This window comes from Archocentrus centrarchus, unplaced genomic scaffold, assembly GCF_007364275.1.
Source record: "Archocentrus centrarchus isolate MPI-CPG fArcCen1 unplaced genomic scaffold, fArcCen1 scaffold_29_ctg1, whole genome shotgun sequence".
In the NCBI taxonomy this organism is placed as follows: Eukaryota; Metazoa; Chordata; class Actinopteri; order Cichliformes; family Cichlidae; genus Archocentrus; species Archocentrus centrarchus.
Genome location: NW_022060258.1, coordinates 3930028 through 3943050, shown reverse-complemented (window position 1 = coordinate 3943050; position 13023 = coordinate 3930028). Strand labels below are relative to the sequence as shown.

At 46.3% G+C, this 13023-nt stretch overlaps 1 protein-coding gene across 1 annotated transcript in view; it reads right to left on the bottom strand.

Annotated features, from left to right (window-relative positions):
- The window catches only part of grm7 (glutamate metabotropic receptor 7), a 232942-nt gene that overhangs the window by 74498 nt on the left and 145421 nt on the right, over window positions 1–13023 (bottom strand). Inside the window, exon 5 of the mRNA XM_030723843.1 lies at window positions 8291–8428. Coding sequence (XP_030579703.1) covers window positions 8291–8428 — 138 coding nt within the window. The remainder of the gene's footprint in view (window positions 1–8290; window positions 8429–13023) is intronic.

Here is a 13023-nt window from a genome sequence, read left to right as displayed (position 1 = left end):
TCAAAAGAATGAAAACTTTGTCTGGGTCTCTGATTAATTAATAAGCTGGAATTGAAGATTGCAGCTAATCCTCCTCCTCGACCTGTGCTTCGAGCATTCTGACAGTTACTGTGACTCGGGGGTGTTGATTCATTTAAACTAACATATTCATCCTGCTGTAACCAGGTTTCTGTAAGGCAGAATAAATCAATACGTTGATCAATTATTAAATCATTTACTAATAGGGACTTGGAAGAGAGAGACCTAATGTTTAACAATCCACATTTAATTGTTTTATTCTTTGGTGCAGTTGATGAAGCTGTATTATTTATTGTTTTTGAATTTTTATGCTTAAATAGCTTTTTGCTGATTTTAGCTTTGGTTTTTGGTGGTCTGGGAGCAGGCACCGACTCTATGGGGATGGGGTTTTGGGGGGATGGCAGGAGGAGAGAAGCTGCAGAGAGGCGTGTAAGACTGCAACTCTGCTTCCTGGTCTCAACCCTGGGTAGTCAGTTTTTAGGAGGGTTAATAAATTTGGCCAGATTTCTAGAAATGAGAGCTGCTCCATCCAAAGTGGGATGGATGCCGTCTCTCCTAACAAGACCAGGTTTTCCCCAGAAACTTTGCCAATTATCTATGAAGCCCACGTCATTTTTTGGACACCACTCAGACAGCCAGCGATTCAAGGAGAACATGCGGCTAAACATGTCGCTCCTGGTCTGATTGGGGAGGGGCCCAGAGAAAACTACAGAGTCCGACATCGTTCTTGCAAAGTTACACACCGAGTCAATATTAATTTTAGTGACCTCCGATTGGCGTAACCGGGTGTCATTACTGCCGACGTGAATAACGATCTTACCAAATCTACGATTAGCCTTAGCCAGCAGTTTCAAATTTCCATGAATGTCGCCTGCTCTGGCCCCTGGAAGACATTTGACTATGGTCGCCGGTGTCTCTAGCTTCACGTTTCTCAAAACAGAGTCACCAATAACCAGAGTTTGTTCCTCGGCGGGTGTGTCGCCGAGTGGAGAAAAACGGTTAGAGACGTGAATAGGTTGGCGTCACTGTTCAGACGCAGGCTGGAAGGAGTTTGTCTGCACTGAGCGCCTCCTTTACTCTGTTTGCATGTCAGGGGTCACACAGATGACCCGAGAAGACGCCGACATCATTCACAGTGAAGGCTGTGCTGGGAGGAGAAGCACAGCTTTATTGGCATTAATGCCAGATCACAGACACACCGACGGGACGCCACACTGGTGACGTCATTAGGGGCTCCTGATGTGTGTAAATATGTGAACACAGAGAAAAATCATCTGCTCCTGAACGTACAGCTAAACTTATAAGTACTAGAACGATATTTGAGGTTCAGGATTCTTAGTTAAGTGAGCTGACAAACGAATGAGAACAATTTTAGTCTTTGGCCACACACTCTAATGCCAACCACATGCCCACCCCAGCAGACGGGAGAGGGAGGTCCCAGATGAAGCCCTCCCCCAGCCGAGTGGCAAGGACCCAAGAGAACCCGAGGCAACGAGGAGGCCAGAGAGAGAGGCCAGAGGCCAGCCCCCTGTGCAGGCCAACAGCCGGACCCCGGGGCCCCAGGAGTCCGAGAGGCACCCAACACCCCGCAGGGCCCCCACCCCACACACACACACACACACACACACACACACACACACACACACACACACACAGACACACACCGAAGAGGCCAAAGCTGCCCCGCACCACAACCCCCAGAGGAGCAGGCCATCACCCATGCCATAACAGTAGCAACCCCAGGACATCGCCAACCAGGACCACGAAGCCCCACCCCTGTGAGGTATCTTTGTGTCATCACAGTTTCAGGTGTTATTCTGCTCTTTTCACCCACCACGTTCCCACCGCTGCACGTCGTTACCTTTTGGCTTCTCTCTCCACACGTTGTGTTCTGTCCTCTGCACTCTCCTTTTTCCTCTTCTCTTTCCCCTTGCCCTCCAACCACACGGCTGCCCCTCCCTGAGCCTGGCTCTGTTGGAGGTTTCTTCCTGTGAAAAGGGAGTTCTTCGTTCCCACAGTCACCAAGTGCTGCTCACAGGAGATCACCTGATCGTTGGGGTTTTTACCTCACAGTATGCCGCTCAGGAGCACTGCTGCTGTGACTCTGGTTGGTTGGGCTCCATCTGTACTTTGAAGCAGCATGTAGTCAGCTTTGCTGCATTGGCTGAATTTAATTCAGTTTTATTTATATAGCACCAATTCACCACAAACAATCATCTCAAGGTGTGAGCAGACAGTGACCATCATGCATCACTCTGATTGTGCAAGGCCAGTCCTTCTCCATGCTTTTTCCCTCCCACCTTTCTGCTGCAGGTCGATTTTAGTTCCATGTGTCCGAGGAATGCTCAGAGTCCTCTGGAGTCTTCTACATTCCTCTGGACTCTTTTATAATCATGAAAGTGTGTCTTGATTGCAGACGTTCTTCATTTGACTCTGTTGTTGAGGAGCTTTGGACATGAAGGAAAGGATCCTCGGATCTACTTTAGCTGTCTGTCTGTGGCTTTGAGGCCTTTTGGTGTTACTGAGCTCGTCTGTTTCCCTTCTTGTTAAGACTTGGCCATGTGCCGGGCTCCTCACACTGCTCTCTCTCTCTCTGACTGCTCTGTTTGAGGCTTTAGCCAAATAACATGTTCATCGTGCTTCAGATGACGAGCTGTCCTGGTCTTTCTCCATCCTCTGATCTTCATCATTCTGCTGCTGCTCCAGCTGCTTGGTCTTTTTTACAGTCTGAAGCTGATGAATGTTGGCAGCTTGCCCTCAGCCCTCTGGATTGGCTCAGTGAACTCTTCACTTGGACACTGAGACGTCTTCCTCACTCCTCATTCGGCTGGATGTTGTGATGAAGGAAAGAATCCCGGGATCATCCCCCTCTGTCATCCCCTGTGGATGTTCAGGCCTTTTCATGCTCTTCGGTTCTCTGAATGGACCAAACTGTCGGCTTATCCTGTGCGACTGTTCCCGCGCTCTCTGGTAGATTCTTTTGACGTTTGAACCCTAAGAGCTTCTTACACCCCACAGAAACATCTTCAAATACAAATACCACACATGGAATCATCTCCAAACTTTTTACCTGCTCAAGAAACAATTAAGGAGCAGCTCTACACAGCTGCCCATGAAGCTTTAAATCCTCTAAAAACAGGGACTGGGGGGTAAAAAGGCAGATGGAAACATTTTTGTTTAACCCGTCAAATTAAAGCAGAAAGTCTGCACATCAACTGCATCTTAAATGCTCCACTGATCTGAATGAAAACAGAAGAAAATAAAGTGTATTTAGACCTGGAGCTGCTGCTGCTGATGTGCTGTATTCACTAAAGTGTAAAGCGATTTCCTCGCCGTTACAGCCTTAGCCGATATTTTACAGCAAAGAAAACACACAAACTGAGACTTTAATCTGAATCCAGTTTTCAGGAGTAACGCTGAGCTGCTGAAGGATGATGCAGGGAGGCTGGAATGAATGCAGCAAACAACCTGCATTTACATTCAGTTCAGTGTGGCTCAGAGCATTCACCTCCATCTGCAGGCCAGCGAGGAGCTCGGGATGAGCAGTGATGAGAGCAAAATTCACAGAAGAGGCGGCGCGGCCGAGGATGACTGAAGGACGGAGACACCTGATCAGTACAGCTTCAGGATAATCCCGTCACAGGCAGAGCATCGGTGCACTGGAAGCTGATAAAGTTTCTGAACTTCATGCTCACACCTGGTACGGGGGTCCGAGTGATGTAAATTTAGTCATCAGAAGGTGAGCATGCAGCTCACTGGCCAGACAAACTGTGCTTGAAGAGGCCCAGAAAACAGCAGTCTGTAATGTGACCTGAGTCCTGCTGCCGGTTTGTACTTTGAGCTGGAGTTACTGTGAGGCGGCTGTTCTCAGCTCAGTTATCAGTGAGCTCCCTGCACTGACAGCACCAGTTATTACCCCGAGGATCTGCTGCCATTTGGACGCAGCTCCGAGCAGCTGCTGATGGCATCGCGCTATCTCTGTTCTTAAATCCTCCCGAGGCCCGACTCTTCTCTGTAACCCTCCATATTTCTCAGACGGAGGCAAAACGACCCCGAGCTTAATGTTATCTCATGAACAGGAGTCCCCTCTCTATGACCACCTCGCATCCCGCTGTCGCTCACACACACCCATCGGAGCTGCTGGCATAATCTTATCTGCACAACAGCCTTCAGAGGCACCGCGAGTACAATGTTATCCTGACAGCGTAACTGCAGCTTGTCCACACCGCAGGCCGTTACCCTCCAACCACCTGTTAGTGCCACAGGAGTCCCTGAACACATCACAACAGGGAGTGCAGGGCAGGTGCTGCAGCAGGTGAGACAGAGGAACATTAAAACAGACCACAGGCTCCACTTTTCACCCGGACAGCAATTCAGAGAAGAAAATCAGTGAACATCAAAGCAGCAGAGCTGGAGGTGTGCCTACATTACCCATGATGCACCCTGAACAAACCAAACCTCGGTGTGCTTAGTTCACTGTCTGTAATACGAGTGGGAAAGTGAAGCGTTTGTGCAGCACAGCTGAGGTTTGCTCATCCAAACTGAAGTCAGACGCTGCAGTCATTTCAAACCAGAGGAAAAAATCCTCATCTGGAGGAGGTCTGAGGCATCAGGATGAAATAATTTGAAGCAGATGTCACATTAATTTTAGTGCTCTGTAACTTGTCTCCCCTGCAGTTTGAATAAGTGGGTTAATAACACAAATAATTGCCCTAGTTATGGCAGTAACATCGTGTTCAGGGCTGTTAAAAAAAAAAAAAGGGTCACCCTGGAGGAAAGGTGTGGGTGCCAGCGTCCTGCTGAACATCGTCTCAGTTTTAACCACAAGTGAGTGAGTGAAGGAAAACAGCCAAATGTCTCATTAAAGGGACTATTGTAAACGTGTTTACGTTAACGAGCAGCTCAGCTGGGCTAAACTTCGGCTCTGCTTCTGGATCTCTAATTAAAACACTCATGATAAAGGTTTAAACCACTGCTCGATGAAAATATGCTCTTCTTAAATAAATAAATCAAAAAGAGAAAAAATCTTTCCAAGATTAAGTTATGAAGAGAAGAAATCACTGGAAAAAACCTTCAATAATCTTAATATTTTATTAACGCTGGAAAGTTATGAGGAAAAAAACCAAAATTACAACAGAATTGATCAAATTTGTGAGTAAAATTATTTTCTTGTTTACATCGACAGACAGGCAGCACGGTGACGGTCAGCACTGCTGCCTCACCAGAATCCCATCTGGAAGGCCTGGGTTCGATTCCACCTTGGCCCAGGCCTCTCCCTCTCTCTGTGTGGAGTTCGCGTGTTCTCCCTGTGCTTGCGTGGGTTTCCTCCCACATTCGAAAGACATGCACTTACTGGGGTTAGGTTAATTGGCTACTTTAAGTTGCCCATAGGTGTGAAAGGTTGTTTGTCTCTCTGTGTTGGCCCTGTGACAGGTTGGCGACCTGTTCACGGTGTACCCTGCCTCTCGCCCCATGACAGCTGGGATAGACTCCAGCCCCCACGACCCTGAACAGGATGAGTGGAAGCGAATGGATAGATGGATACTGACAGATATCAACATTAATTTAAGTTTTTTTCTCTCGACATTACCCGTCCTGACTCTTCTTTAATGGTCATTTCTCTGCTTTAGCCGGACATGATGTCATAACGTTTAAATAGTTACAACTTTAACATAACATAAACAGCAATATGTAAATGGTAAATGGACCAGTTCTTATATAGCGCTTTTCTACTCAGTATGAGCACTCAAAGCGCTTATACAACCTGTTTTGCATTCACCCATGCACTCCCATTCATACAAGCACTTCCATTTTTACTAAGCTAAGTGCTTTTAATTACCTAACATTCACACGCTTTCATACTCCGACAGAACGGTCGGAGAGCAACTTGGGGTTAAGTATCTTGCCCAAGGATACATTGGCACGTAGCCCGGAGTAGCCAGGATTCGAACCGCTGACCTTCCGATCAGTAGGTGACCTGCTCTACCTACTGAGCTACAGCCACCCCTTAGCTCTCGGGGCCGATTAAATGTGCGCATTTAAGTTAAGACACTGTTTGCATCTTCATTGAACTGTAGAACAAAAAAAAAAACCCTGCAGAAAACACACACACACACACACACACACACAGAATGCAGCAGAGGGCAATCATGGTCAGGAGGATGTGGGGACCAAGCCAGCAGCCCTGTGATCAGCGGCTGACCTGTTGAAATCATCCAAACCTGCAGCACGTCATCTGACGTGTTCCCACGTGCGGCGGAGCGATGCCTCTGACCGCCGTGCAGCCGTGAGTTTTCCTGTCGTGTCACAGATGAAGCCGTTAGCCGGAGTCAGCACACAAGGCTGTTTCATTAAATAATTGGAGGTTTAGTCCTACGGGCCAGAGATGATCCCAGCACCTCCACGGCTCGAATTATGGCAGGAAGCTGGGACAGCAGATTAAGGAGTGAAATTTTATTTTTGAGGCCGGATGAACGTTTGCGCAGGTTCACGTCTTTAAAAATCAGCCAAACCGAGCGGGAAATAAAAGGTAACAGGAACGCAACGAGGCGAAGCAGAAAAGAAAAGTAAGTCAGACAAGATAATGTGTTCTCCTGTGGCTTTGATCAATATGCCTAATAGAACGGGTTCATTAGTGTTCAAGGCCCGTTCGCACCATCATGCGGGGTCACTAACGGCGATGCGTTATTGATCGTGGTCCAGAGAGGCTCGTGAGTCTCTCTTTAGCATTGCAAACACAGCAATATTTTCCCAAAGAACAGCAACGAGTCAATAAGCAGCGACAGAGTTCATTAGATGGAGGGAGCCGTCCCCACCTGAGCACCTCGAATCCAATCACAGTACCGCCTGGTACTGACACACGCCACCGCCTGCTCCTGATGCATGCAGCCTTCAGCTGCGCGCTGGGTCACAGATTTGGGAAATATTCAGACTTTACACTAATCTACTCGTATTCATGGTTTCATACACGTTTACCTCATATTTGACTTTTTTAAAGACCCAAACAAATAGCTGAGTAAAGCTTTGCGAAGCCTCACAGAATCTCTATATTTCTGTGTAAATAGGACCTTAAATATCATCACACTTCCATAAAGTAGATTAAAAGAAGCCATTTAAACAAAGGCCTCATCAAAAACACTGCTGAATAAAACAAGCAGAAGTATTCACTGAAGTAATTACATGAGTCAGAGTGCAGAAGAGTCACAACTTCTTTACTTAATGCAGATCTGACTGCAATGATGTGACCCACAGAGGCCTGGCCTAACAGACCCTTCACACCACACTGAGGTTATGTGCTCAGAGATTTCAGTTTTTGCAGCATTTGCGCTGCACAGATTTTAACATTTCAACAGCAAAGATTAAAAGGAGACTTGACCTTGGTCAGATCACAGCAGCATCTGTGCTTTCAGGCTTCATGCAGGGGTAAATCACCCTGGTAACTGATGCTGCAGACCTAACCTGCTGTAACGATCATCACCAGGTACAAAATAACCACCTACTGACCAGTCGGATCTCTGGAAAATAGCGTCAGCATTCCTGGAAGAGCTCTCAGACCTCAGACCAGCTAAAGTCAATAAATATACATTCTTAGGAGGAATTTTCTTTTGGCTGCTGAGAGCTGCAGGCAGGTTTCTGTGAGCATGAATATCTCAGTGTTCTCCTCACCTGAGACAGCCACGAGCCATTCTGAAACCACTTCAAGCCTTTACTCACAGCTCTGATCAGCACATAAGCCCAACATTAGTTTCTGTTTTTGTCATTTGCTGTGTGAGGTTTATTTCCATCACCTACCATCGACCACCGCTCCGTTTCAGTTCTTTCAGGCAAAAGATGAAACACCCAACGAGTCAGAAAACAAGGCATCATATTCAGATCCGCTGGTTGTTTTATTTCTTTCTTTTTTTAAAACCTTTACTGGCATAGATCCGTGTGTGGGAGCTTTCTAAAATGAATGGACCGGAGTCTCCGAGGAACGCTGAGACACTTTCAGAACAATCATATATAATATTATGAATAAAAATCACTGGGTAGATGGTTTCAGTGATCAATGAGGGGTCCAAACTGCAGACCTGTCGCACATGATGGGCATGAATGCAGAAAATCAGTGCAAGGAAAACTGGAGCTGCATTAATACTACTTCAATAAGTTTATGTAACAGAGAAATTCAGACTCACTGCTTTGCACCTGTCATGGCTCCATCTCAGGTGAGGACGGTTTAATTTATTCTGCATCCACACACATCTGCAGGTAAACAAACAGCACAAACCCTCACCTGTGCACTTCCTGCTGCTCTCGTCTTTCTTGGAGGAGCTCATCAGTTTGCAGTTGAAGTTCTCCTCCCAGTACTCGGCAAACCACACGTTCCTCCTGTTGTTCTCCAGAGTCCGCGAAGTGAAGTAGGCGTCAAACCCTGAAAGACATCCGGCAGCAGGTCGGAAAAACAAAACAGAGGTTCATTCATTAGACGCCGAGAGCCACGAGCACTCGAGCATGAAGAGTCAGAGCAAACAGGACGTGTTTCCTAATGTATGTAAGTGTTTATCTGCTCATCTGTGCTGCATTTTAATCAGGCCTTTTATGTAATCCATCTAAAGTGCTGTCAGAGGGGAGTTCTTCAGGAAACACTTCATTCTGCTGCCATCGAGGAAAACAACAAGAATAAATAGAAACTCAACAACAGCCGTAAGTATGGCGGTAATGTAGACACTCTAACAACAGTAAGAGTTAGAGATACCTTAGAGAACTTCCTTCCAGTTTAAAGAGCTCAAAATGTTGTGTAACGCTGCCCGAACATATGCCAAGACAGCAACAGCAACAAAACCCTCACATATGGTAATAGCATTCCTGGCAAGAAAAGGAAATTCCACAGGGATGAATAGAAATGGAGCTGTGGATCACCAGAAATAGCTCAAACCATGTAACCTTTGCACGAATCACAAAGGCCCCGAGAGCTGTGGAAGGTGGTGTGTAGGTTTCTAATCGCATAAGTAAATTAAGAGATTATCATTGAAACACGAAGAAAAACAGACTTCAAAACAGGAAACAGGTCAAAAACAGAATTTTATTCATCTGCTGACAAATAATCCGAATAATAACGTGATCGAACATCAAAACAAGCAGCAGCAGCATCGAGGCATTATGAAAGGAAGCTGGCAGCAACATCAGCAGCACATTTTATTATTTATACATCTGATCTGTCCATTTATTATTCTGGTTTTATTATTCTTTTCATTTTAATAACCACCAACAAAAACTGACAAACTTTAATCTATCATATGAAGCCAATTCTTAGATATCAGAGTGAACTCTTAATTACACAACTACAACTTCAACACAATCTGACGCGACGTTGTGCTCGTCCGCCTCATTGGATGGGGAAAATGTGAATTCCCTGATTGGCTGCTGAGCCGTTCCTGGAGGCTGACGGCACTTTGTAGGTCAGATCAGTCACAAAGAGGGCGCTGCACCGAAATCCTCCCTGTGATTGCTCTGGCAGACTGCCCGAAGTCAAACCTGATAAACAGGAAAAGGGGAACGTTCGCCTTCAAAGTAAAAGTTGTTCCTCAGCCAACACATTTCAAAAGTCGCAACTTTTACTTTGAAGGCAACTGTTCCTGTTTCCATCACACAGAGTTTCACAACCGCTGAGTGAATAGTCGGCGAGTGTTTGCAGACAGGCGGTGGCTTCTATGCAAACTGCAGATGCGAGAAGCTGCTAGCGACCAAAGCAATCACACGGAGCAGCAACCACTCACCAACCAGTCGAGGAACGTGGACCGTTCCCTCACAGCCAGTGGCTGCTACACGGTTACCTGTATGACTGCAGCTTTATTAATTTGACTCAACAGCATCAAAATGTGAGCTGAATCCTGACAGCCTGATGTATGCGTGCTAACCTTAAAGTATCTGTTAACCCTTCACATATGCATAAGAAAAGATTTCCACATCATCTTGTTACAGGACAGACAGTCTGAGGCTGCAGGCATGAGAAATGAATAATAATAAAAAAAGAGAACTAAAAAAAACCCAGCGTCAGCAGTGGAGTCAGAATTCATTAATTTCTCTGTTGATGGCTTTGTCTCCTCCACTCCATCACCCAGAGCCTGACAATCATCAGTACAGGAAATGGAGTCATAAGGAGACGAGTCCTTTATCTGAAGAAGTGCACTTAATCATCCCCCCTGCTCACCCACAAGTATCGCCTTCACACTGAAAGGCAGTCGAGTCCGTCACCGATGCCGCTCAGATGTCCTTGACACCCTGAGATGATGCCACAGACGCATACATTTTAATAATTCCTGACAGCCTAGAATTAGGATCCTGACCTCTATAGGTTTGTCAGCGGGGAGCTTCGAGTCAGCAGAGCGGGAGGCGTCGGCGCTTGCCTGTGGGGGGTGATGGGGTTAAGGGCAGACATCAAAGAATATAAAAGTTGAACAGACTCCATTACAGCCAGATGTAATTCATAATTCAGTTGGAGGTGTGATCCTGCTGATGGCTGTGAAGACGCTGCAGATGGAGCTGCTCTCAGACACGGGGAGCAGCTCTCCTGCTCCGGTCCTTGCTGGTCCCACATGTCACATGAGCTCAGGGAGCTGCTCCTCAACACCGAACGGGTTCCTGTGGACTGACCTCCATCACAAAGAGGGCGCACAGCTGCCGGTGAGGGTTTAGGTCATTTATGTTCGGGGACAGCTCTTTAACCACTACTTCACTCTGCCCATTACTGCTCTAGCTCCATAACTACTGTTGAAGAGTGCAGCAGCTCAGCTTTTTGAATACCCACAGTGTATTGCTTGTAGCCATACAGAAGCACAGCAGACTGACACTTTAGGAGGGTATCAAAGGCAAAAACACACCTGAACCAGGAGATCAGAGCTCCGCTGGGCTCACTTTAAAGTTTACGTCATCGTATTTTTGGCCACTAGGGGTCGCCTAACTTTAAAGGAAACACCAGCCTGCTCGGAGTGTTCAGGAAATAAATTCTCTGGAGTTTTTATTCCGTGGACCTGGATGTGGACGCGGTCCCGGCAGCTCTGCCAATCAGAGAAATTACAGACTTTAGGACAAACAAATCATCCGTCCTGTGTCTCTGCTGCGTGACTAACGCAGGGTTTTCTCCTCACTGCGACCGCAGCTTTGATGCAATAGAAAGGGAGTGTGGATGCTCGAAGTAGGACAAGCATGATGGCCGACTCTCAAGGTATTTGACTGACAAGCAGTTCTGGTCTCGACGGGCTGGAGAGGGACAGCTGTGCTGCTGCCGCCATCTATTTCAAGAAGTTTTTTTTTTAATGATGAATAATGAATGTAAATAGAAACTGAGCGCTGACGCATTCTGATTTGGAGGTTTATGCTTCAAATAACAAGCTGGAAAAGCAAAAGGGAAACATGAAGAGCTGTTGGAGGGATGTGCTGAGGTACTGTAACAGTGAGAGGAGTCTACATGCATTTGCTCTGCAACACGAGCTGATCCTGCTCCAGAGCTACGGAGAACAAATGAGGGGCAGATTATTCCTGCAGCATCTCCTCGCAGCTTGAAAGGAAACTAAATTAGAGATGTCCTTGTAATTACTCTTAGGAGAGAAGCACTAGAGCAACAGTATGCAGAGCATACATTAGAAAAACTGCGGAGATTCAACAATAATTGCATCTGGATGGAACCTTGAGGGCCGACTTGGTGTTTGATCTTAATTTATATGAATCCCTGACGGGACGTAGCCTACTTTATGGAGCAGAAAATGTCAGCTCAGGGTTTGTCTCGGGGTGCCACGGGGAAGCTGCAGAGGCACTGAAGAGAATAACAAGCACCCCCACTACTGTCTGATAAACACAAAGAACACACTGTTTTATTAATGTGCTACACAGCTCAGGTTTCTCTCTGCTTTCTGTGCATAATCACACGTCGCCGGGATCACAGAGGATTCGCATCGACACGTCGAGAGCTCGAGCCTTTTTGCTCAGCTTTACAGCCTTCACTGCGTGCACCCATCACCTCGGATACCATCCAGCCTGCTTCCTGTGAGAGAGGAAGAAGCTGTTTGTATGAACATGTCTGAAACTCAAAGTGCTTAACTGTGACTGAAGAGGCCACCCTGGACGGTGGACTGAGAAAGCAGCCGCGGGGGGATAAAATCTTAATACTGGATGAAGCTTTATACTTCACAGAAGTCAACACAGTTTTCAGGATTCAGTCGCACGCAAGGTTTGGGTACATAGGAATATTTATGGTATAAAAATAGGAAACAGCAGTGCAAGATAAAAAAATATAAAAGGTTACTTAAGTATAAAAAGGCTGAGAGCTTCTTATGCGGTGCTCCTAATAAATGTATATGACAAAGTTCCTGCTTGAACTCAGTGTGTGTGTGTGTGTGTGGGGGGGGGGGGGGGGGGGGGGGTGACTAACACACATGCATGATGGACCCACACAGATCTGTGAGTCTGTGTAACTTTGTGTTGTCCTGATATTTCTGTCCATTTTAAACTAAAATGAAACTTTAGTGGACGGACAACCAAGATCAGTACAGGTGAGAGAAGCCCTGCTGCTGGGCATTTAATAGATGACAAATCATTTTATGCTGGAATAAATAAACTTCAAGGAAAACGGTGAAAGATTTGTATCTCAATCCTGGTGAGTTTTTTTTTCTGGCCCTTTTTGATTGACGTGGAAGTTTAAAGTTCACGCCGGGAATGTGGAGGCGTGGCAGAGACTTCCGTAGAGCCGTTTCTTTGGTTTCACTTGTAGATTTAAACAGTTTGTTTTTGCTGTTGCTTTCAGGGCCACTTTGGTTAGATTTGAGCGATAAAGCTGTTTGGTTAAGTGTGGGCACCAAAACGACTTCATTAGGGCTTCAAATCGTTGATGATTTGGGTTCAAATGCAGCAGTTACACAAACCAACGAGCAGCACGCACAAAACATTCTTCTAAAGAGAACATAACCTCTCCACCTATCAGTGGGCGAGGTAATGAACGCCAATTGAAACACATTAGTTTTAACCTCACAC